General features: G+C 41.8%; 1 protein-coding gene across 1 annotated transcript in view; it reads left to right on the forward strand.

Annotated features, from left to right (window-relative positions):
• The first annotated feature begins 1,971 nt into the window (after window positions 1-1,971).
• LOC142102265 (C-C motif chemokine 21b-like) overlaps window positions 1,972-23,729 on the forward strand; it is a 30,601-nt gene continuing 8,843 nt past the window's right edge. Inside the window, exon 1 of the mRNA XM_075187012.1 lies at window positions 1,972-2,089. Within this exon, the coding sequence (XP_075043113.1) occupies window positions 2,026-2,089 (64 nt within the window). The 5' untranslated portion in view covers window positions 1,972-2,025. The remainder of the gene's footprint in view (window positions 2,090-23,729) is intronic.

Raw genomic sequence — 23,729 nt, forward strand, 5'->3', positions numbered from 1 at the left:
AAACACAGCAGGACACCGTCACACATAGCAAGGCATGCTGGGCGTTATGTTTCTACATATCAGTAGGTAAGGAACCGCATGTTAATGCTTTGATAAAAATCCTATAGAGATCTAAATGGCTTCCGTTGCCCTATTCCACTTACTGCTGTCAGACTAATATGTTATAAGTGTTTTTATTTTTATTTTGTGTGTTGGCTCCTTTGTGTCCCTACATGCCTTTCCTTTCATCATCATCAGCTGTTTATATAGCGCTTCTAATTCCGCAGCGCTGTACTCACTCACATCAGTCCCTAAATTTCCGAACACACAGACACACAAAAAGAGTTAGCAGCTAATTAACCTACCAGTATGTTTTTGGAGTGTGGGAGGAAACTGGAGCACCCAGAGGAAACCCACACAAACATGGAGAGAACATACAAACTCCTCACAGATAAGGTCATGGTCGGGAATTGAACTCATGACCCCACCAGTGCTGTAAGGCAGAAGTGCTAACCACTGAGCCACCTTGCTGCCCGTTCCTTTTCCTGTATATATTATATATATATATATATATATATATATATATATATATATATAGAATAGTGAAAAAGACAACGGCGCTCAGTGTAAATTAAAACACGTGAACAAACGTGCTCATAGATACATAAAATCACATACAGTAGGCTGCTTCACTTTTGTACATCAGATTGCAGATGTAAACCTATAGAAAAAAATAGAAAAAGGAAGTGCCAAACATAGTGTATTATCACCAATTGGTTAAATGTGGAAACAATTGTTCCAAATTAGCCCCGTACCAGATAGCAGATGATAGATTGCACATCTTTGTGATATTCCACTGGGATTCAAAGCTGGCCTCCGAATTGGATTCACACACTAGGGCTCAAAGGAAATAGCAACACAATAGTGTAGTATATTCATGACAGGTGCGTTATTTTCATAAAAGATAATAAAATTTAATAGACATGGCACATTCCAAAAAGACAAATAGATTGCCCGTACATTGAATAAAATATAAGCAGGCTTATCTGTGTCATATAGTTCCAAATAGAACCAAGCATGGACCGGGAACTCCTTCTCCTGCCGCCAGCTGGAACACACAGAAAAAGACGCTGCCTCCTTGACGCGTTTCGTCCACAATAGACTTTATCAAAAGGGTCGATATATATATATATATTAGAGATGTTCACTGACCCCCGTATTTTGGTTTTGCTTTTGGTTTTGGTTCTATATTAACTTTGTGTTTTGGTTTTGCTTTTGGTCTTGGCAAAACCGCCCTCGTGTGTTTTGGCTTTGGTTTTAGATCCCTATTTTTTACTAAAATCCCTATTTTCTTTTAAAATCACATAATTTGGCTCTTTTTTTGTGCCTACATTATTATTAACCTCAATAACATTAATTTCCAGTCATTTCCAGTCAATTTTTGTCAAGTGACAAGAACACTGCTACCCCTCCTGTTTCTGTGTGAGCAATGTCACTGAGGAATGTCACTGGAGAATGGAGAGTGACAAGAACACTGATACCCCTCCTGTTTCTGTGTGAGCAATGGAGGGAGGTTCTTATGGAATCCAAAACCCACAAGATGCGATAATGCAACAATGACGGTTTGCATCGATTCAGATCCGAGGACTCGTGAAAGTACCGAGCCGGCTCGCTAGCCTTATCGGATCCATTAATTTCGGGTGAGCTTGGTTTTCAGAAAACCGAGCCTGAGCATCTCTAATATATATATATGTATTGGCCAGGCTTACTGTGATATACATATATATATATATATATATATATTACATAGTCTGTGTGCAGGTGTGTGAGTGACGGTGTGCCCATACCTGTGTGCCCAAGCCAAGCTCCGGGCATATCAGGGTGAGCCTGGCCATAGAGGACACATGGAGAGGAATCAGGCTCTGGGCATCCAGCCAAGATATTGAGATATGAGGCAGCTTCCTATAAATACAGGGGAGGGAAGGAGGAGAGTTCCTGGACAGACATCTCTGAGCTTCTCTCTCTCACAACCCTCAGCCGCTCACTATGAGGAGAACCTGGACCCTGCTTCTCCTGGTGGTCCTTCTGTGTGACACGGTCTACATGCAAGGTATGTCCTGACTAACACAGGGATCCCTCTCCCTGTCTGTTCTCACTCTGACCAGCGTTTTATAGAAGCTCTTTATAAATATAAATATAGCTAAATATAAATGTAACTGCAGGGGGGGAGGTATTTTTCGGCACAGGGGTACCTTGGGTAGATTCACGGGTACTTCTTAAAAATAACTGAGCATACAACTGAAATAATTAGTACAGTATAAAATATATTCAAAGCTAAACAGAAGGAATAGTTTAAAAACATTGCAGTTGATAACGAGTGACATTATACATTTATTCAGGGGTACTGTATAAAAAAAACATACTTCAGGGGGCACTTTGTAAATATTTACTATTAAATGGGAGCACATATTAAACATACGTTGAGCACTTTGGTGCATTATGTCCTCTCATACTGACAATCTTATTCTGTAAAAGTAGTTTTCCTGAATTATTTGTTAACCTCATTAATGCAAATGATTCTATCACAGCACCTCTGTCCTGTACACGGTTCTCTACCCTAATTCATGTATTTAGTTTGTTGCACAGAGAAAGTTGTGTCATCAAAACAAAATCCCACTGCGGACGTTACCCTGAACTCCTGAAAATGTATCAGTTTATCTTCTAGTTAATGTGTCGGGTTCTCTTTACTTTCACTTACTTTTTTTCTTGCAATCATCTTGACAAACTGTACAAATGTTGTGTTGTCAGTAAGTTCACAATCATTGTCCTGCTGTCTATTGTACATAACGACCTGCCAAGGGGAAGCCATGTGAATCCCAATACAGCTTAAATCAACACGCTACATGGCTGTATCACATGTACATTGCAGTTTTTACTCTTCAGACATACAACATACATGTGTGGCCCACCTGGTAATCATACCACTAACATAATATTACCATAATGACCACTCTCTACATGTCCTTCCAGTTATATAATTGTTACATTGTCTAAACAGAAGACATTTGGTTTATGCAGCTGAGTACACAGCATGTTTAGGATATTTGCAGACGCTAGGACGTATATTTACTAAACTGCGGGTTTGAAAAAGTGGAGATGTTGCTTATAGCAACCAATCAGATTCTAGCTGTCATTTTGTAGAATGTACTAAATAAATGATAACTAGAATCTGATTGGTTGCTATAGGCAACATCTCCACTTTTCCAAACCCGCAGTTTAGTAAATATACCCCTAGAACTTTATATTTTATCCATGCAGAAAGGTGTATTGCTGCATGTTCAGAACATATGTGTAGCATGCTTTTTTTGTTTAACGTACTACTATATACCCTACAACATATCTCCTTATAACTAGTTTTTAAAACACCCATGTTGTCAATTACCTAATTCCGCTAAGGTAACTGCAATATGAGGGTTAGTATTTAGTACTCACTCAAGTGTCTCCGGTGGGGATTTAAGTTCTTACTACTAGGAAAGGACAGGGTTAAAATCACTTTGCAGAACTGCAGCTCCCGATACACAGAGGAGCTGAATTTATTGCAGGAATGTGAAGGTACTTAGTGTAAAAGTTGAAAGAAAAGTCAATAGAGTTCTTATCACTTCCAAAGAAAAGATGCCTACAGCTTAATGTCTGCCAGTTCGTGGTTGCTGTGATTGGTAATTAGGTGTCATTTTAGGGTGATTACCTATAGCTGCTTCATTAACACCATCAAAATCATGTAGATAGGTATGGGAAATAGAGCCATTGTTCTGCCTTTCGTATTTTTGCGCTTGTGTTTGGGAGCATTTGCGTTGTGCTGCTGTGTTTTGAATGCTGAATGTTTTATTTACTTAAGTGGAATGCAAGGGAACGTAAATGGGTTACTAGCACGCCCTCACTGACTCCCAGCACAAATGGATGTACTTAATATTACCACATATCATCATCATCATTTATTTATATAGTGCCAACATATTCCGTAGCGCTTTACAATTGGGGACAAACATAGTAAACTAATAAATAAACTGGGTAAAACAGACAAAGAGGTCAGAAGGCTGCTCGCAAGCTTACAATCAACCGCAATAGAGTGTGACATGCAGTCCGACTGGCAGGTAACGCAAAGCCAGTATGTAACCAATCAGATTCATTTTCTGTACTGCTACTGCGATTAGTATGATTCTGCAAGGAGATCTGGAAAACATGCACTGTTGAGTATATTTGAAGATTGATGCACTCCTATGTATTGAGGCATATATACAACTGTGCAAGGAAGTAAGATTGTCATAAATTACATTTAAGGCATAATAAAGGCTGTGACACTTTCATACAAACTGCATTTATTACTGCTAAGTAAGACTAATATGCTGTGAGATGTGTGTATATCACCAATCGTGATTGGATCATATTTGATTGTGTGGCAATCTGGTTGTCATCTGTGTGTGGTTAGTGCCAACGAATCAGCCAATGCTCCCCCATTATTCAGTCATAGAGCAACAATGTTAAAGAGATCTGCAAAATGTGATTCAGGTTTAGGGTGAGCCCAGTTTTGTAAATATTCCCCAGATGAGATTACGCAAATACAAAGCAGTTTCTTACAGTCTGTGAGATTAATGTACCTGCAGGTTACACCTAGAAATAGCATCGAGGAAACAACTTTATTTTAGATTTAATCTTTGGGATCTGAGGAATGTCATAATAACATCACCACATCCAACACGGCAGAATCCTTTGGTTGTAAAATGATTCATTGCATCAACATTCAGTGAGATGTGATCCCAGTGTTGTGTTTGGATATTAAACATCAGATAAATGTTTCTCTTGTAACATAATCTAACACTCGGACAGAAAACCAATTCTCCCAATTGTACCCATTGCCCATTAATGGCAGTAACATAAACAGCTGTTCACATAAAATATTTTGTAGTGCATTAAAATGAATATAAACATCTCATGTGAAAGGATAAACCGAGGTTGTTAAAATACTAGAAGACAATGTTTCTTTTCTTTTTATACTTGCTCTATTATGATAATAGTAATAAGAATAGTAATAGTATTGATGAATAATCACTGTTAAGTGTAACCTTGCTGAACATTAAATCAAAATCTATTCCAACAATTATCACAAAAAATGCATTAATAACCATAATGAATTCCTTGCTACTAGGAGCTTACAATCAAACACATTTGGTTAAAGAAGCAGTAACGTCAGGTCCTGTAGTTCCAGTGTTGTTGTTTTTTACTTTCTGTTTGAAGTGTTACTGTTTCTGGTGACACAATTACCAAATATACAGTAAAATTGTTGTCTCAGAAAGGGGGTAGTGGTTAGGGAGAGGAAACTAGGATGTACTTACACATCATCATCATTGTTTACTTCTATAACGCCACTGATTCCATAGCGCTGTACAGAGAACTCACTCACATCAGTCCCTGCCCCATTGGAGCTTACAGTCTAAATTCTCTAACATACACACAGACAGACAGAGAAAAAGACTAGGGTCAATTTTGATAGAGACAATTAACCTACCAGTATGTTTTTGGAGTGTGAGAGGAAACCGGAGCACCCGGAGGAAACCCACGCAAACACGGGGAGAACATACAAACTCCACACAGATAAGGCCATGGTTGGGAATTGAACTCAGTGCTGTGAGGCAGAAGTGCTAACCACTTAGCCACCGTGCTGACAATTATAAGCTTTAATTATAGACAGATAGATAGATAGATAGATAGATAGATATATAGATAGATAGATAGATAGATAAGGGAGAGATAGATAGATAGATAGATAGATAGATAGATATGAGATAGATAGATAGATAGATAGATAGACAGACAGACAGACAGATAGATATGAGAGATAGATAGATAGATAGATAGATAGATAGATAGATAGATAGACAGACAGACAGACAGACAAACAGACAGACAGACAGACAGACAGACAGATAGATAGATAGATAGATAAAGTAAATGAGGCAACCAAAACATTGATATACAATAGTATTTGCTACTAAAATTTTGGGGGTATATTTACTAAACTGCTGGTTTGAAAAAGTAGAGATGTTGCCTATAGCAACCAATCAGATTCTAGCTGTCATTTTGTAGAATGTACTAAATAAACGATAACTAGAATCAGATTGGTTGCTATAGGCAACATCTCCACTTTTTCAAACCCGCAGTTTTGTAAATATACCTCTTGGACTTTTTAAGTCTTGTGTGTACTGTTCTTCATCATACACTGAGCTTCAGCCAATCAGATGCTGGATTCAGATCTCCGGTGAGTATAATGTAGATGTCGGATGATGAAGATTAAGAAGCTTCTTCTTCACATTCCTACAACGAGCATCCAACAGGGTTCACTATGGGAATACTTCCCAGTATAAAATATATTTTGAATTGAGGACGTTGTCTCACGCTGGTCAGAGGACAGCTCTGCAATAGTGTAGGAATATAATAATTCTTAAATAGAGGGTTTTTCTGTATTTTACTGTAGAGTTGTGTCCCATTGTTTTCTCTAAACTAAGTGATTAGGACATGAAAGTGTGAAAACCATAAAATCCATGGTCTGGGGTTGCACTGAACAGCAGATTCTCAGTTCAGCCCTAATGGTGATGTTCCCTTTAAATTAATCTATTTGTTCTTACATTATAATACATATCAGCATGTCCATAAATCTGGTCAGCAGGTGACCGCTCTCTAATCACTTGGCCCACATGTTATCGTGGTTCCTGATCGTGTGTTTGGGAACATTCCTGTTATGTGGCACATAGCACCTTAAATCCATCACATGTCTTGTTGCTGTATCCTGAAGATTTGCTGGGTAGGACATGTGTATTGTACAAATAGCCAATGAGTGAAAGTCACAAGAGTCAGATGAAAAACAATGTTAATAAAATCATCATTTCCTAAAAACACCCAAAGCGTCATATATAGAAATATCTACGGCCGCGGACACAGTAAGAATGATTGATAACAAGTGTGAGCCACTAATACATCCTCCAGAAATAACTGTGTACAAGATCTCAGGTTCATCAATAACTACAATCCAGAAACTAAAAGCTAGAATTCATATTTGTCAGATTTGTACTATCCCTAAATTCACAATAAGTCATCTGCAGAAACCGACTACAAAACCGTCATTTTCAGACTAAGTTTGGAGACAAATTTAAGAGCCTGTGATGGAGAAATCTACAGAGTTTGTGCTTTTCATTGTAAATAAGTATAAAATTATAATAAAATAGTAAATATTGATCCATAAGAAATAGATGACAGATCTGCCCCTGTTAAAGCTACGTTTAAACACAAATACTCAGATCCTCGCTAATAGTTTACTTACTGGATAAAGTGAAGCTGATACTGACACTACAGTATATTAAACATTTGCTGATCTTTATCAGGGTGGAAAATAATAATATGTGGTGCAGATCCCCTGTCTGAGTATACCCATTATATCACATCATTCTGTGAAACATGTTAATGTTACGTGATGTAACATAATATGCAGAGAGCCCTCCAACGTTATCCAGTATAATGAACTAATCCTAATTGTACGGAGGTTTGCTGAGTACGGTATATATTACATTATATTCACATATCATCTGTTACCTCTCGTACAGGCAAATGTTTCTCCTCTAGTTTTTTGGTTTGTACAAAAATGTGTTTGATTTATTGGTTTATTCTCATGTAACTGCTGAAATGTCTCAGTCGCTGCACAATATGTGTTCATAGAGGTTATTTAAAAAAACAAAAAACAAAGACAAACCCCTATGTAATGTAAAGGGTCAGTACTGCTCATATACTGACAGTGCAAAATTAACACTGGAACACAGCATTTAAATGGGTATTATATATATTTTGGCTATACAATGTGGGCCCTCTTGCAGACTGTACATGAGGAGTACAGAGGATAAATGTCTTTTTTATGTCATTGGATATATGTCATTTGGCAGCCTTTAAATATTGTCAGATGATGGACGTGATTGTTATACAGCCAGGGTCAAATCCTGTCAGTGAGTCATCCGGCTGAGACATATGGGGCCAAACAGGACCGCCCCTGAGCAGCCAGTTTAAGCTCCTCTGCTTTGCAGCACAGTGAGAAGCGACAACGGATAGGACTGAGCGAAGGAATCCATCATTATAACAGCAATGATATAGACTTTTCATGATAAACGTTATCCACAAAAATAATTAAGACTGGTTAATCTCCTGGATATAAATTCAGCAAGAAAATATTCCATCCCATACACACAATGTATGTGATCATTCACATCTGTCCCTGCACCATTGGAGCTTACAATCTAAATTCCCTGTTGACTGTAATAGGAAACTCACATAGACACGGGAGAACTAACACACAGATAGGGTCCAGGCTGGAATCAAGCCCTTGGCCGCAGTGCTGTGAGGGAGTAATGCTAACCACAGTGCCAACGTGCTGCCCCTGAAGATGTTTGGAGCAAATCGGGCAAAAGGCTGCAACTGTAACCCTAAATATTGATTTTACATGCAGGGAAAACACTTTAGGATAAAGCACTTGAAAGCTTTATTATAACGGCACAGTTTAGAGTTGAGTTGGGACAAGTCCCCTGCTGACTCTAAGCCTGTCTGCACATTTTAGATTTACATATTTCCATCTGCTCTGTAATATGAGAACACGTGCAATATCATTTCTTCAATTCTCATAAAGTTTCCATTAGTGATTGTAACGTATTAGAATTTGAGCGTTGTCACGGTATTTGGGCTGAATGTCACCATAGATTCTGTAACTAATATCTCTATTAATAGTAGCTGGGTGTGACGCTCACTCTCAGCCTCTTGTAAACATGTGTATTATAATAATAATATAATATATAATACTGTGAAAGAAAGCCACTCAGTGTCCCTGGGAAGTAATAACTGACAAGTCCTGGCTCTGTGACTTTGGGCAGGGGGGGGACTCTAAATCCCCGGGACCCCCTCTGCCCTTCTGAGCACATTGGGGGAGGGGGGCTGTCCTTGTTTAGGATTCACAACACTGAGCCACGTCAATATCTATTTGTCTGTAGTTTTAGAATGCTCAGTGATGAAGTTATTCTCTCCTAGAAGACTGTGTATCGTCTTGGTAGTGAGATAATTGTGTCAGTGTTCAAATGAAGATTCTTTTCCAGTTCCATCTGGCAGCCCACAATGCATTGTGCAACTTTACTTAATGTCTTAAGCAAAAAAACCCATCTTAATACAGTTATATGTGAGAATTCCGGGGTCAAAATTCTTCACTGAATATTGTTCAATCTACCGTCCCCAGCTAGCTAACTCCGGGAGGTATCTATGATGGAGCACTGCAGTGATGTTCACTAGTGCGGTCTTCTCCCTGTCTCCTTCTGTCTTCTCTGTGGATGTGATGGTGTTACCGGAGGTCTGAATGAACACGTGGATGTGGACAGTGAGCTTACTGGTTTTATTATTGAGCAACATACGATGGACATTGTTGGTGCTGAGAAAGATTATGCTCTAAACGGAAAATTAAATAAACTAATCATCATGATTGACTGCAATGTATCACTGATAAACTGGGCACCTGGGGGGCATAAATAAAGATAATTGTAGAATAACTTTTGCTAATGCTGGTTAATTAGATGGTCTGTGAGAGTTTCTAAAGCACAATAGTGGCATAATCATTGAAAAAAACAAATAAAAGCAATGCCAGGTCCTCTTTATACCACAATTCTGTACTAAGGACTCCGGTGTCTGAGTATTACAGACAATTCTGCAACATGTGAGATTCTCAATACTAAGGTGATTTGTAGCTGGTGAGTTCAACGTTGTTTCTTAAATATTTTGTTTGGATAATAGAAACATAGAATTTGACGGTAGATAAGAACAGCTTGGCCCATTTAGTCTGCTCATTTTTTAACCTATTGTAACCTCCAACCATATTTAATTCTTGTTTATTTATAAGGGTATCCTAATGTCTATCCCAAGCATGTTTAAATTGCTCTACTGTATTAGCCTCTACCACCTCTGATGGGAGGTTATTCCACTTACCCACTACCCTTTTTGTGAAGTAGTTTTTCCTGAAATTTCCTCTGAACCTCCTTCCCCCCAGTGTCAGTACATGTCCTCGTGTTGTAATATTTCTCTTCCCCCCAGTGTCAGTACATGTCCTCGTGTTGTAATATTTCTCTTCCCCCCAGTGTCAGTACATATCCTCGTGTTCTAATACTTCTCTTCCCCCCAGTGTCAGTGCATGTCCTCGTGTTCTAATACTTCTCTTCCCCCCAGTGTCAGTGCATGTCCTCGTGTTCTAATACTTCTCTTCCCCCCAGTGTCAGTGCATGTCCTCGTGTTCTAATACTTCTCTTACCCCCAGTGTCAGTACATGTCCTTGTGTTCTAATACTTCTCTCCCCCCCAGTGTCAGTGCATGTCCTCGTGTTCTAATACTTCTCTTCCCCCCAGTGTCAGTGCATGTCCTCGTGTTCTAATACTTCTCTTCCCCCACTGTCAGTGCATGTCCTCGTGTTCTAATACTTCTCTTCCCCCCAGTGTCAGTACATGTCCTCGTGTTCTAATACTTCTCTTCCCCCCAGTGTCAGTGCATGTCCTCGTGTTCTAATACTTCTCTTCCCCCAGTGTCAGTGCATGTCCTCGTGTTCTAATACTTCTCTTCCCCCAGTGTCAGTACATGTCCTCGTGTTCTAATACTTCTCTTCCCCCCAGTGTCAGTACATGTCCTCGTGTTCTAATACTTCTCTTCCCCCCAGTGTCAGTGCATGTCCTCGTGTTCTAATACTTCTCTTCCCCCCAGTGTCAGTGCATGTCCTCGTGTTCTAATACTTCTCTTCCCCCCAGTGTCAGTGCATGTCCTCGTGTTCTAATACTTCTCTTCCCCCCAGTGTCAGTACATGACCTCGTGTTCTAATACTTCTCTTCCCCCCAGTGTCAGTGCATGTCCTCGTGTTCTAATACTTCTCTTCCCCCTAGTGTCAGTACATGTCCTCGTGTTCTAATACTTCTCTTCCCACCAGTGTCAGTACATGTCCTCGTGTTCTAATACTTCTCTTCCCCCCCAGTGTCAGTGCATGTCCTCGTGTTCTAATACTTCTCTTCCCCTCAGTGTCAGTATATGTCCTCCTGTTCTAATACTTCTCTTCCCCCCAGTGTCAGTACATGTCCTCGTGTCCTAATACTTCTCTTCCCCCCAGTGTCAGTGCATGTCCTCGTGTTCTAATACTTCTCTTCCCTCCAGTGTCAGTACATGTCCTCGTGTTGTAATATTTCTCTTCCCCCCAGTGTCAGTGCATGTCCTCGTGTTCTAATACTTCTCTTCCCCCCAGTGTCAGTACATGTCCTCGTGTTCTAATACTTCTCTTCCCCCCAGTGTCAGTACATATCCTCGTGTTCTAATACTTCTCTTCCCCCCAGTGTCAGTACATGTCCTCGTGTTCTAATACTTCTCTTCCCCCCAGTGTCAGTGCATGTCCTCGTGTTCTAATACTTCTCTTCCCCCCAGTGTCAGTACATGTCCTCGTGTTCTAATACTTCTCTTCCCCCCCAGTGTCAGTGCATGTCCTCGTGTTCTAATACTTCTCTTCCTCCCAGTGTCAGTACATGTCCTCGTGTTCTAATACTTCTCTTCCCCCCAGTGTCAGTGCATGTCCTTGTGTTCTAATACTTCTCTTCCCCCCAGTGTCAGTACATATTCTCGTGTTCTAATACTTCTCTTCCCCCCAGTGTCAGTGCATGTCCTCGTGTTCTAATACTTCTCTTCCCCCAGTGTCAGTACATGTCCTCGTGTTCTAATACTTCTCTTCCCCCCCAGTGTCAGTGCATGTCCTCGTGTTCTAATATTTCTCTTCCCCCCAGTGTCAGTACATGTCCTCGTGTTCTAATACTTCTCTTCCCCCCAGTGTCAGTACATGTCCTCGTGTTCTAATACTTCTCTTCCCCCCAGTGTCAGTACATGTCCTCGTGTTCTAATACTTCTCTTCCCTCCAGTGTCAGTGCATGTCCTTGTGTTCTAATACTTCTCTTCCCTCCAGTGTCAGTACATGTCCTCGTGTTCTAATACTTCTCTTCCCCCCAGTGTCAGTACATGTCCTCGTGTTTTCATACTTCTCTTCCCCCCAGTGTCAGTACATGTCCTCGTGTTCTAATACTTCTCTTCCCTCCAGTGTCAGTGCATGTCCTTGTGTTCTAATACTTCTCTTCCCCCCAGTGTCAGTACATGTCCTTGTGTTCTAATACTTCTCTTCCCCCCAGTGTCAGTGCATGTCCTTGTGTTCTAATACTTCTCTTCCCCCCAGTGTCAGTACATATCCTCGTGTTCTAATACTTCTCTTCCCCCCAGTGTCAGTGCATGTCCTCGTGTTCTAATACTTCTCTTCCCCCCAGTGTCAGTACATGTCCTCGTGTTCTAATACTTCTCTTCCCCCCAGTGTCAGTACATGTCCTCGTGTTCTAATACTTCTCTTCCCCCCAGTGTCAGTACATGTCCTCGTGTTCTAATATTTCTCTTCCCCCCAGTGTCAGTACATGTCCTCGTGTTCTAATACTTCTCTTCCCCCCAGTGTCAGTACATGTCCTCGTGTTCTAATACTTCTCTTCCCCCCAGTGTCAGTACATGTCCTCGTGTTCTAATACTTCTCTTCCACCCAGTGTCAGTGCATGTCCTCATGTTCTAATACTTCTCTTTCCCCCAGTGTCAGTGCATGTCCTTGTGTTCTAATATTTCTCTTCCCCCCAGTGTCAGTACATGTCCTCGTGTCCTAATACTTCTCTTCCCCCCAGTGTCAGTGCATGTCCTTGTGTTCTAATACTTCTCTTCCCCCCAGTGTCAGTACATGTCCTCGTGTTCTAATACTTCTCTTCCCCCCAGTGTCAGTACATGTCCTCGTGTTCTAACACTTCTCTTACCCCCAGTGTCAGTGCATGTCCTCGTGTTCTAATACTTCTCTTCCCCCCAGTGTCAGTACATGTCCTCGTGTTCTAATACTTCTCTTCCCTCCCAGTGTCAGTACATGTCCTCGTGTTCTAATACTTCTCTTCCCCCAGTGTCAGTACATGTCCTCGTGTTCTAATACTTCTCTTACCCCCAGTGTCAGTGCATGTCCTCGTGTTCTAATACTTCTCTTCCCCCCAGTGTCAGTACATGTCCCCGTGTTCTAATACTTCTCTTCCCCCCAGTGTCAGTACATGTCCCCGTGTTCTAATACTTCTCTTACCCCCAGTGTCAGTGCATGTCCTCGTGTTCTAATACTTCTCTTCCCCAAAGTGTCAGTGCATGTCCTCGTGTTCTAATACTTCTCTTCCCCCCAGTGTCAGTGCATGTCCTCGTGTTCTAATACTTCTCTTCCCTCCCAGTGTCAGTACATGTCCTCGTGTTCTAATACTTCTCTTCCCCCCAGTGTCAGTACATGTCCTCGTGTTCTAATACTTCTCTTCCCCCCAGTGTCAGTGCATGTCCTCGTGTTCTAATACTTCTCTTCCCCCCAGTGTCAGTGCATGTCCTCGTGTTCTAATACTTCTCTTCCCCAAAGTGTCAGTGCATGTCCTCGTGTTCTAATACTTCTCTTCCCCCCAGTGTCAGTGCATGTCCTCGTGTTCTAATACTTCTCTTCCCTCCCAGTGTCAGTACATGTCCTCGTGTTCTAATACTTCTCTTTCCCCCAGTGTCAGTACATGTCCTCGTGTTCTAATACTTCTCTTCCCCCCAGTGTCAGTACATGTCCTCGTGTTCTAATACTTCTCTTCCCCAAAGTTTCAGTGCATGTCCTCATGTTCTAATACTTCTCTTCCCCCCAGTGTCAGTGCATGTCCTCGTGTTCTAATACTTCTCTTCCCCCCAGTGTCAGTGCATGTCCTCGTGTTCTAATACTTCTCTTCCACCCAGTGTCAGTACATGTCCTCGTGTTCTAATACTTCTCTTCCCCCCAGTGTCAGTACATGTCCTCGTGTTCTAATACTTCTCTTCCCTCCCAGTGTCAGTACATGTCCTCATGTTCTAATACTTCTCTTCCCCAAAGTGTCAGTACATGTCCTCGTGTTCTAATACTTCTCTTCCCCCCAGTGTCAGTACATGTCCCCGTGTTCTAATACTTCTCTTACCCCCAGTGTCAGTGCATGTCCTCGTGTTCTAATACTTCTCTTCCCCAAAGTGTCAGTGCATGTCCTCGTGTTCTAATACTTCTCTTCCCCCCAGTGTCAGTGCATGTCCTCGTGTTCTAATACTTCTCTTCCCTCCCAGTGTCAGTACATGTCCTCGTGTTCTAATACTTCTCTTCCCCCCAGTGTCAGTACATGTCCTCGTGTTCTAATACTTCTCTTCCCCCCAGTGTCAGTGCATGTCCTCATGTTCTAATACTTCTCTTCCCCCCAGTGTCAGTGCATGTCCTCGTGTTCTAATACTTCTCTTCCCCAAAGTGTCAGTGCATGTCCTCGTGTTCTAATACTTCTCTTCCCCCCAGTGTCAGTGCATGTCCTCGTGTTCTAATACTTCTCTTCCCTCCCAGTGTCAGTACATGTCCTCGTGTTCTAATACTTCTCTTTCCCCCAGTGTCAGTACATGTCCTCGTGTTCTAATACTTCTCTTCCCCCCAGTGTCAGTACATGTCCTCGTGTTCTAATACTTCTCTTCCCCAAAGTGTCAGTGCATGTCCTCATGTTCTAATACTTCTCTTCCCCCCAGTGTCAGTGCATGTCCTCGTGTTCTAATACTTCTCTTCCCCCCAGTGTCAGTGCATGTCCTCGTGTTCTAATACTTCTCTTCCACCCAGTGTCAGTACATGTCCTCGTGTTCTAATACTTCTCTTCCCCCCAGTGTCAGTACATGTCCTCGTGTTCTAATACTTCTCTTCCCCCCAGTGTCAGTACATGTCCTCGTGTTCTAGTACTTCTCTTCCCCCCAGTGTCAGTGCATGTCCTCGTGTTCTAATACTTCTCTACCCCCAGTGTCAGTGCATGTCCTCATGTTCTAATACTTCTCTTCCCCCCGATGTCAGTACATGTCCTCGTGTTCTAATACTTCTCTTCCTTTGTAGAATGTTTCCCTCCTGCACCTTGTTATAACCCTTGTTATATATGAAAGTTTTTATCCTGTTCCTCTTTCCCTTCTCTGCTCCAAACTATACATATTAAGATATTTTAGTCTTTCTGGGTAAGTTTTGTGCTGTAGACCATGCACCATTTTAGTTGCCCTTCTTTGTACAGTCTCTAATGTATTTATATCCTTCTGGTGATACGGCCTCCAGAACTGAACACAGTATTCTAGATGAAGCCGTACCAATGACCTATACAGTGGTATAAAGGGCTCACTGTGTATGTTTCCATAAACTTCACATCAACCTTAAACTCTAAACATTTGCATGCAAATAAACACACGGAGTCATGTATAAGTTGCTAAAAGATGGAAGGACTTTTATTATCACTTTGTATTAAACTAAAACCGATGGTGGCGGAGACAGGTCACTGCGAAACCGCTCTCAAGCTGATCACACTAGATCACATGGGGACTGGCGCAAACCGCCGTAAGCCACAAACCAAAGGGGAACACATCCCAACATTACTTGCGCTGAGTTGGCGTCAGAGTGACTGCCCCTTCCAAACTCACGCTGCCCTCCCTCACCGAGCCGGACAGGGACCCTCCTCACCGAAGGACCAAAAGGAGTTACTGGTGCCTCTAAGGGGACAGTGACCTGCGGCCAACTACCTGTGTGCCCACTAATCAGCCGCTGAACGCAGTGCCTTCCTACCGCAAACGTTAACACATAAAATACTTAAACTGAGGAGTGGGTGGGTGGGATCTCGTGCTGCAGAGTGAGGCAGACAAGGAAGTACAGTCTGCTATATTCAATCAAGGTCCCTCCCACCGGAACTATCATTGCTCGGGCCCAACCCTATGTTAACCCCTTTAGGTAATTGTTCAGCTTGCTACAAACACTGTCGTCCTTTAAGTGCGTTCACCCTAAAAGCCTCACTTGTCATTATTACTTCTTTCTTTCTGTTACTGATTCCTCTCCCTATACAACCAAGCAACTGACTTGCCTTCCTCATTGCTGTGTTACATTACTTACCTGCCTTTAAGACACCTGAAATAGGGACTCCTAGATCCCTTTCCTCCTCAGTATATTGCATTATACTGTACATTATAGTGCCATTTATACTATATCTAACATTTGGGTTTTTGAGACTCAAGTGATTAATTTTGCATTTTTTAGCATTAAACTGTAGTTGTCACTATCTGACCATTCCTCTACCAGTCTACCTAGATCATCACTCATTTGTTTTACCCCTCCTGGTGTGTCTAACCTGTTACATATCTTTGTGTCATATGCAAAAAGACATACTATCCCTTCAATACCATTTGCAACGTCCCCAGTAAAAATAATCCTTGGGGTACATCACTGGTAACCTTTCCCCTCTGTGAATGCACTCCATTTACTATGTGCCAGATTCATTAAGGAAAGTAAAGCCAAAAACATAGTAACTTTGAACCTTTGCAAAACCATGTTGTTTTTGAGGGGAGGTAAACTTAAAATGTGTGGACAGGTTTATAATTGGGATAGAGCATGTCCTAGATCAAGTTTGAATGTCAGTGTACAAATAAAACTATCAACTATTTATGTGCTATATGAAAAAACAGAGAGTATATATTTTATGTTTAAAATAATAAACTAATTTTCACCCCTTGCATTGTAACATGGTTTTTTGACCAGGAGAAAACTTTTCTTTCCTTAATGAATCAGGCCCTATAACTGTTTTCTATCGTGCAAGTTCTTATCCATTCCTCCATCTTTGAATACAATAGCGAGCTTTCAAGTTTATTTAATAGCCTGCGATGTGGGACAGTGACAGAAGCCTTACTAAAATCTCGATAAGCTACATCTATGGCCCCCCTTGATCTATAGTGACTGAGTCACTCAGTCAAAAAAGTCAATAAGATTTGTTTGACATGATATCCCCCCCCCCCCATGCTGTTTGGGATCCTGTAAGTTAGTGGATTTGAGATACTGTACAACTCTTTCTTTTAAGAGTGTTTCCACCAATCTCCTACTACTGATGTAAGACTCACTGGTCTGTAGTTGCCTCTTCCCTGCTTCCACATTTGTGTAGTGGGATTACATTCACTCTTCTCCAGTCCTCTGGAATTACTCCTGTATCTACTGACTCGTTGAATAATTCTGTTAATGGTGTTACCAGCTCCCCTTTAAGCTCTTTTAGTATTATAGGATGTGTCCCATATGGCCCCATTGATTTATCCACATTCAGTTTTGAGAGCTCTGTTAGGACCTTCGCTGTGAATGTACTTGTATCTACCTCATTTTTATGAGTATACTTGTAACTTAACTGTGGTCCCTTAACCGCTCTTTCTGTAGTGAACACTGGCAAAAATAATTGTAACAGGGCAGATGGTTGGTACCCCAAATGTAGTATAAGGAAGGATTCTACAGGCCCGGTTGAATGGTGGAGAGGCGAAGGTCCCCCCAGTAGTGTTAGAATAAAACAAGGAACACAGGGCTGAATCTGCATAAACTGGTGGGTTTATTGTCTGTGCTTGTGGCATAAGGCTTTACCACAGCAGAAGATCAGTAGAGGTAGTGTAGATAAGTAATAGCACATTACCATCTACATGCAATGTTATTCAACATGTCACAATATAAATAACATTTTAGGAATCTTGGTTCAACAATATGCAAACATAAATCAGCACAATACTTTTAGTGTAATTATACCGATTATACTTATCAGACAAAAATCAGCAGAGATGTAACAAGGGTTAATCCAGCTTGTTCAGGTTAGATGCTTTCTAGTTCACTCTATGATATACAGAACCCAATGGGGTAAATTATAATCCACAGGTTTAAGCGACGTTTCAGCTGACACATGAAGCTTATTTACTTGTACAAGTTGAAATCAGTAGTCCACTTAGCAATCCGTCTAATGCAATAAGCAACTCTCTCCCAGCAACTGTAGGGTTAAGCAACTTGCAATTCTCTCAATAGCATCATTTCAGGCAGTGTCAGTCAGCTTGTAGATAACTTTAAATACAGCATATTTGGCTGGAACAAACTCTTCCTTTAGCCAGTGCTATAACACCTCACAATTGCAATATTAGAGCCCCAGTCAGAGGTTTTAATAACATAGTTTGATGTCACGCTTAAATAACTTGAACATAGCAAAGCAAAAGAAACTGATCTATCTTCATATGAGTCCTGCTGACATCTCATGGGCAGTGGCAAAATAGGCCTTTTCCTATACTGCCAAGGTGCTTCTTTCTGGGCTGGCTGCAAACATCTCTCAGGACAACAATTCAGCCATAGATTCAGTGGCTCTTTATGGGAAGATCGTACATTAGTTCAGCCAGCAGTCACACACATCACTTCTCTGTCTAGCCAGTCCATTTTTGGCTCTTCCCCTTTTCCCCAGCAGCCTACAGCCCAGAGCAGCCTGGGCTGTAGTTTGCAGCCTGTCCACCCAAAAATGTCCAACACAATTTGCATTTAACTTCCCAGAGGCATTCCAGGGAAGTATATTTTTCTGATTGAGTGCATTCAGTAATATACGTGATTTGCAGAGTATTTCAAAACTACTAAGATGATCTGTTATTACCTTTTCTCCCTCAACAAGACCCTCACTCTCTGTCTTTAGTCTTATTATTCCTCCTTTTGTTTTTCTCCTTTCACTTATATACCCAAAAAAAGTTTTGCCCCCTTTACCTACTGACTGGGTCATTTTACCTTCAGTGTGTGATAATGAACTCCTAAGAGCGCCACAGTAGATCAAATTCAATACGCTGTTAGACCTATAACACTATAAAGTTCAGGCACTTGTGCTCAGTGAAGCAGCCTTGTCCCCTTGTCCTGGATGTGGGATAGCTGGAAGGAAAAGGACCAGCAATAAAACAAGTGGTAAACTTTATTATAGAGAAATATATAAAACTATCTACTCCCAGTTTATACAGATATAGAGCACGTTGGGGCTTCTTGTAGCCCTGAACCATGTAGATCACAGGTGAACGGTATATTTCATGACAGTCTGACCACTAGGTGGCGCTGTAATATTGTAGTTTATGTAAGATCTGCGCCAGCGGTACATTCGCAAACACCAATCACAAGCATTTCACTGCTGCCGGAGACCGTCACCATCATCCACTGTTTACACCAGTCCCTGAGCACCCACAAACAACACAACCCTCACAGGTATATATACATCTTATCATTGTCTTTATACATCACCATCATCATTATTTATTTATATAGCGCCACTAATTCCACAGCGCTGTACAGAGAACTCACTCACATCAGTCCCTGCCCCATTGGGGCTTACAGTCTAAATTCCCTAACACACACACACACAGACACTGACATCAGTCCCTGTCCCATTGGGGCTTACAGTCTAAATTCCCTAACACACACACACACACAGACACAGACACACAGACGATTAACCTACCAGTATGTTTTTGGAGTGTGGGAGGAAACCGGAGCACCCGGAGGAAACCCACGCAAACACAGGGAGAACATACAAACTCCACACAGATAAGGCCGTAGTCGGGAATTGAACTCATGACCCCAGTTCTGTAAGGCAGAAGTGCTAACCACTTAGCCACCGTGCTGCCACATTATATATTCACAATTACGCCCTATACGCTCCATTCACCTTTCCGGGCACTGGCTGATGTAACTGGCGGAATCACGTTTATCTATATAGGTGCTCGTGCTTGCATCCACTTTCTGTGTATGCACAGAGTGATGTCACGCCAGATACACTATTCACACCGGCATAGACCTCACCCTGCACCAGCCCCGCTGTGTGTAGATTACTCTACTCTCAGACGATGGATGATGATCAATTGTATAAGAAAAATCAAAGTAAATGACAATTGTTTCCTTTAATCCATTATCTGCTGGAACTGATGTCTGTTTTAGGTACATTAGTGAATCCCCCTTAGAGCTTTGAGACACGATATCTTCCAGATGTTACAAAATAATAATATCATCTCCTTATGGAGACTCCGAGTAGATAGAACATACAGATCAAGGAGGATTAACTCCTAAAATTCACTTATGTCCACATAACACCACATAAAGACCATCCATTGCCTACACGAGATGAGGGTCATTTACGAATAGCAAAAAGGCCGCAGTTCAGGAAAAAAAACCAGCTTTGGACACACTGCGATCCTCTGTGCAAATTTACCTACATTGCAACCAAAGCGCAGAGGGCGCGCAGGACGGTGGCGGAGAAGTTTGAGACCAGGGAAGGAGTTGGGAAGAGTGAGGACATATATCCTCCTATCCATCTACTTTCATGGAACAGCACAAAAACTAGATTTCATTTTGGCCACGAGATTTTTCAGTTGGGTACAAGAGAGAAGAGGGAGCATAAATAGCGCCGTTCCGTATAGAGAAGTGCGCAGCCATTTACACCCAGCAAAAGTGCTCTAATAGTACAAGGAATACACAGTAATACACCACACCAACGTACCGACCCTGTGCACAGCGCTGAGTAAAATGACATAGGGTCGGGTGCGTGCAAAGAACACTGACCCCCAGCGCTGCAACGTTGCAGAGATCTGTTGCTCTTCCGGACTCCCCTCCGTAATCAATGTGACACCTTTGCTGCCCCAGTGGTCCTGCCCATTATACCAAAGGAGTGGGGGGAAACACATATACAACTTTAATATTACTTAACTTAAAGACTACGGACCTGATTCATTAAGGCATGTATACTTAGCGCAACCTGCGTTTAGTATTATACGCAGGTATTTAGAGTTCAGCAAGCCACGGATCTGAAGACACGTGCGCTGCTGATAGTGGAAGCAGGTCTGCTGTGCTCTACTACACACAATGCTGCAGGATACATCCAACACCTATGTGGATTATAACTTGGCAAAAGAACGCACAGAATAAAATATGTATAGAATTAATGCCAACAGTTAATAATATAGGCATTATTGAACAAACAGTAAAAAAAAAATGTCATTTTTTTTCCCCCATGAAATACATTTATTAGGATGACCTTAATGTCTATTGAGCATAAAATACATTTTTTACAGTTACTTGTGATTTCAAACACATGTTATAGCATGTATATAAGACATCAGGACCTGGACTAGTCCTGTAGCTGGAGCAAGAGATACGGCAGAAAAACAAATAACTTAGAGATGGCCAGAAAACGTCAGCTGTAGTAACTGGCATTTGTGTATAAAGACAGAGCAGACAGGGCAGCGTTCACGGCCATATATCCCAATTCTGGGCATGCACAGAGTGATTTTATGTACGATAGGATCAAAATCGGCAGACATAGGCCATGATAAATCAAGCCCTACAGGTCCAATCTCATAGGCAAACCGAGGGGGTGTTTCCTAATGCCTGGAAACCAAGCTGCCATAAAGGGCTGGAAATACTATTTATTTCATATTGCACCTTCCATCGGGAAACTCTTTATGAAACTAAACCTTGTTCTGGAAGCCGGTATCTGGTTAATATGTTACTTTCACCTCACTGGCCGGTGCCTTCATTAGTTGAACCAGCTTTTAGGACAGGTACTCTTTTTTTTTTATTTTTGTGGAAGTTAAACTTGCTCGAGCGCTATGTACGTTGTGGGACCCACCAGCCGGTCCCATTATTATTACCACTGGAGGAGCAACGTTCAATGCGACACACACCAGTCCGCACACAGAAGCGTGTACTGTGTAACCATGGGTTGTAAAGATTGCAAGCTCCAAAACTGTTGGTTTATTTTTTCTGACAATGGAACGGGACTAATAACAAATATGCCACAAACATTGCTGTTTGTTAGACCTGGAACCAACCTGTGGCGTTAGTTGTTGAACTACTACTCCCAGCATGCCGTGTGAGCTACTTGCAAGAAAAAACAGGAGGGTTAACAAATTGTATTGTTTACAACTTTTAGTCCATATTACTAACAGTAGCACAAGGTCCTCTCCCTTCATGTATGTAGTGGTCCCTTCATGTGAGATCACGGATGTGTCACTGCTGACAATGGGACCATACCAACCACATAACAAGGGAAACTGCGCCACCTGCTGGCTCCTTTTATTATGGCTCTAATGGACATAGGCAAAAGCAGACCAAACACTGGCAAAGTATGCTGGGAGCTGTAGTGCACCATAGAAAAAGGCTTTTATTTAAATGTAACATTTATTATTAGCCCACACCCAGCGGCCTGGGACTAGTCCTTGTGCCTTCAGCACGGGATGCTGACCGTCCGAGAGCTATTTAGTACTATGTAGGTGGTGCCACGTTTACCTGCTACAGTGTCAGCTGGGCTGGCAGCGCTAGAGGTGGTTTAATCTTTTTTTTTCGGTGGGGGGGCAACAATTTGTTTTCCATTTTTTGTTTATTTATGCCCTGCACCACAAGATATGCTGTAAGCGTACCGTGCACTTATAATGTACCCCACGCTGTTGTGTCATGCGCTATAAGTGTATCTGACTTAGATGTATGTCATTTGCGCTCTATACAGATTTATGAGTAAGATTCTGCAGCTCCACAAACTCTGCAATTTGCGTCATTTTTGAGACGTATTTTAATCTACGTTTTTGGCGTAAATCGCATCCGGTTCTACATAGGGCCCTGCGTGGCGGAGACGTCGCTCTGTCGCTATATACACAATATGATGACTGTGAACATCGCACGGACCGCAGTGTTTCCGCTGTTCCTGGGATTATCCAGCGACATCTGATCGCTCAGTAAACAGCTGGCAGCTGCCTCTTAGTTATGTGCTGTGGACTATCATGTAGATCTGATAAAACATTAACTGCGACTAACAATAAAACAAACAGCTTCCTGCAATAACCCGTGAACATTCCGCTGCTTTGTTCCCCGGCTGAGACGCTCCCAGTTCTGATCTATTTTGTTTTATAATATTTGCCTTTTAGGCTGTTTATAAAGGTGAAAGTTCAGGTGGTTTCCCTGTAACAGCGATAAATGTTCCTGTGAAAAATAAAAATTAGATTATAAATAAAAGATTCAGTTATTCAGAAACCTAATTTAGAGCCAGGACATAATAAGCAGTGCTCCCTCCTACAGTCACTGTGAGGAGCGCTGCTACACCAGGTAATGGGGGGAATGTCATACACACAGGTATAGTAACCAAATGCATCTTTCTGCAGCCACTGCGAGGAGCACTGCTAAACAATTAAAGAAATCCTGTTGCTTTTTTACTTAAAACCCAAACCCTTTATTATATATTATATAAATATATGTTATATTTCATACTGCAGCTGTAATGGTGTCCCACCATGTGTTATAATGAGAGCTCTTAGCTGTAGAGATATCTTATGGCGGGTCTAGTACATACTTGCCTAATTTCAGGCAGTGCAGTCCCGGAGAGGGGCGTAACTAAAGGGCGGGAGGGGCGGGGCGCGGTCAATAGTGTCAATCGCCACCCGCAACAAAAATGATGTTTTGTCGCCGGGGTCGGGGTCAAAATGACGAAATTCACAGCGAATTGCGTTATTTTTGCCAGGGAATTGCGGGATGCGGGAGACTTGCACCTCTCCCGGGAGTCCCGGGTCTAGCAGTATATTTATCATAGGCCTATCACATGCCTCATCTATACCCGCCCTATGCCTCTGGTTGAATAACAATGGGATTTCTGTGTATGAAGTAGGTGTGATGGGGCAACTGGGTGTTATTAGGGGAGGGGGGAAATGAGGGCGGAGGGGTCTGACCCACTAGAATAGACTCACAGAGCAGATGCTGGTGAACATTT

Source organism: Mixophyes fleayi, chromosome 1, assembly GCF_038048845.1.
Source record: "Mixophyes fleayi isolate aMixFle1 chromosome 1, aMixFle1.hap1, whole genome shotgun sequence".
Classification (NCBI taxonomy): domain Eukaryota; kingdom Metazoa; phylum Chordata; class Amphibia; order Anura; family Limnodynastidae; genus Mixophyes; species Mixophyes fleayi.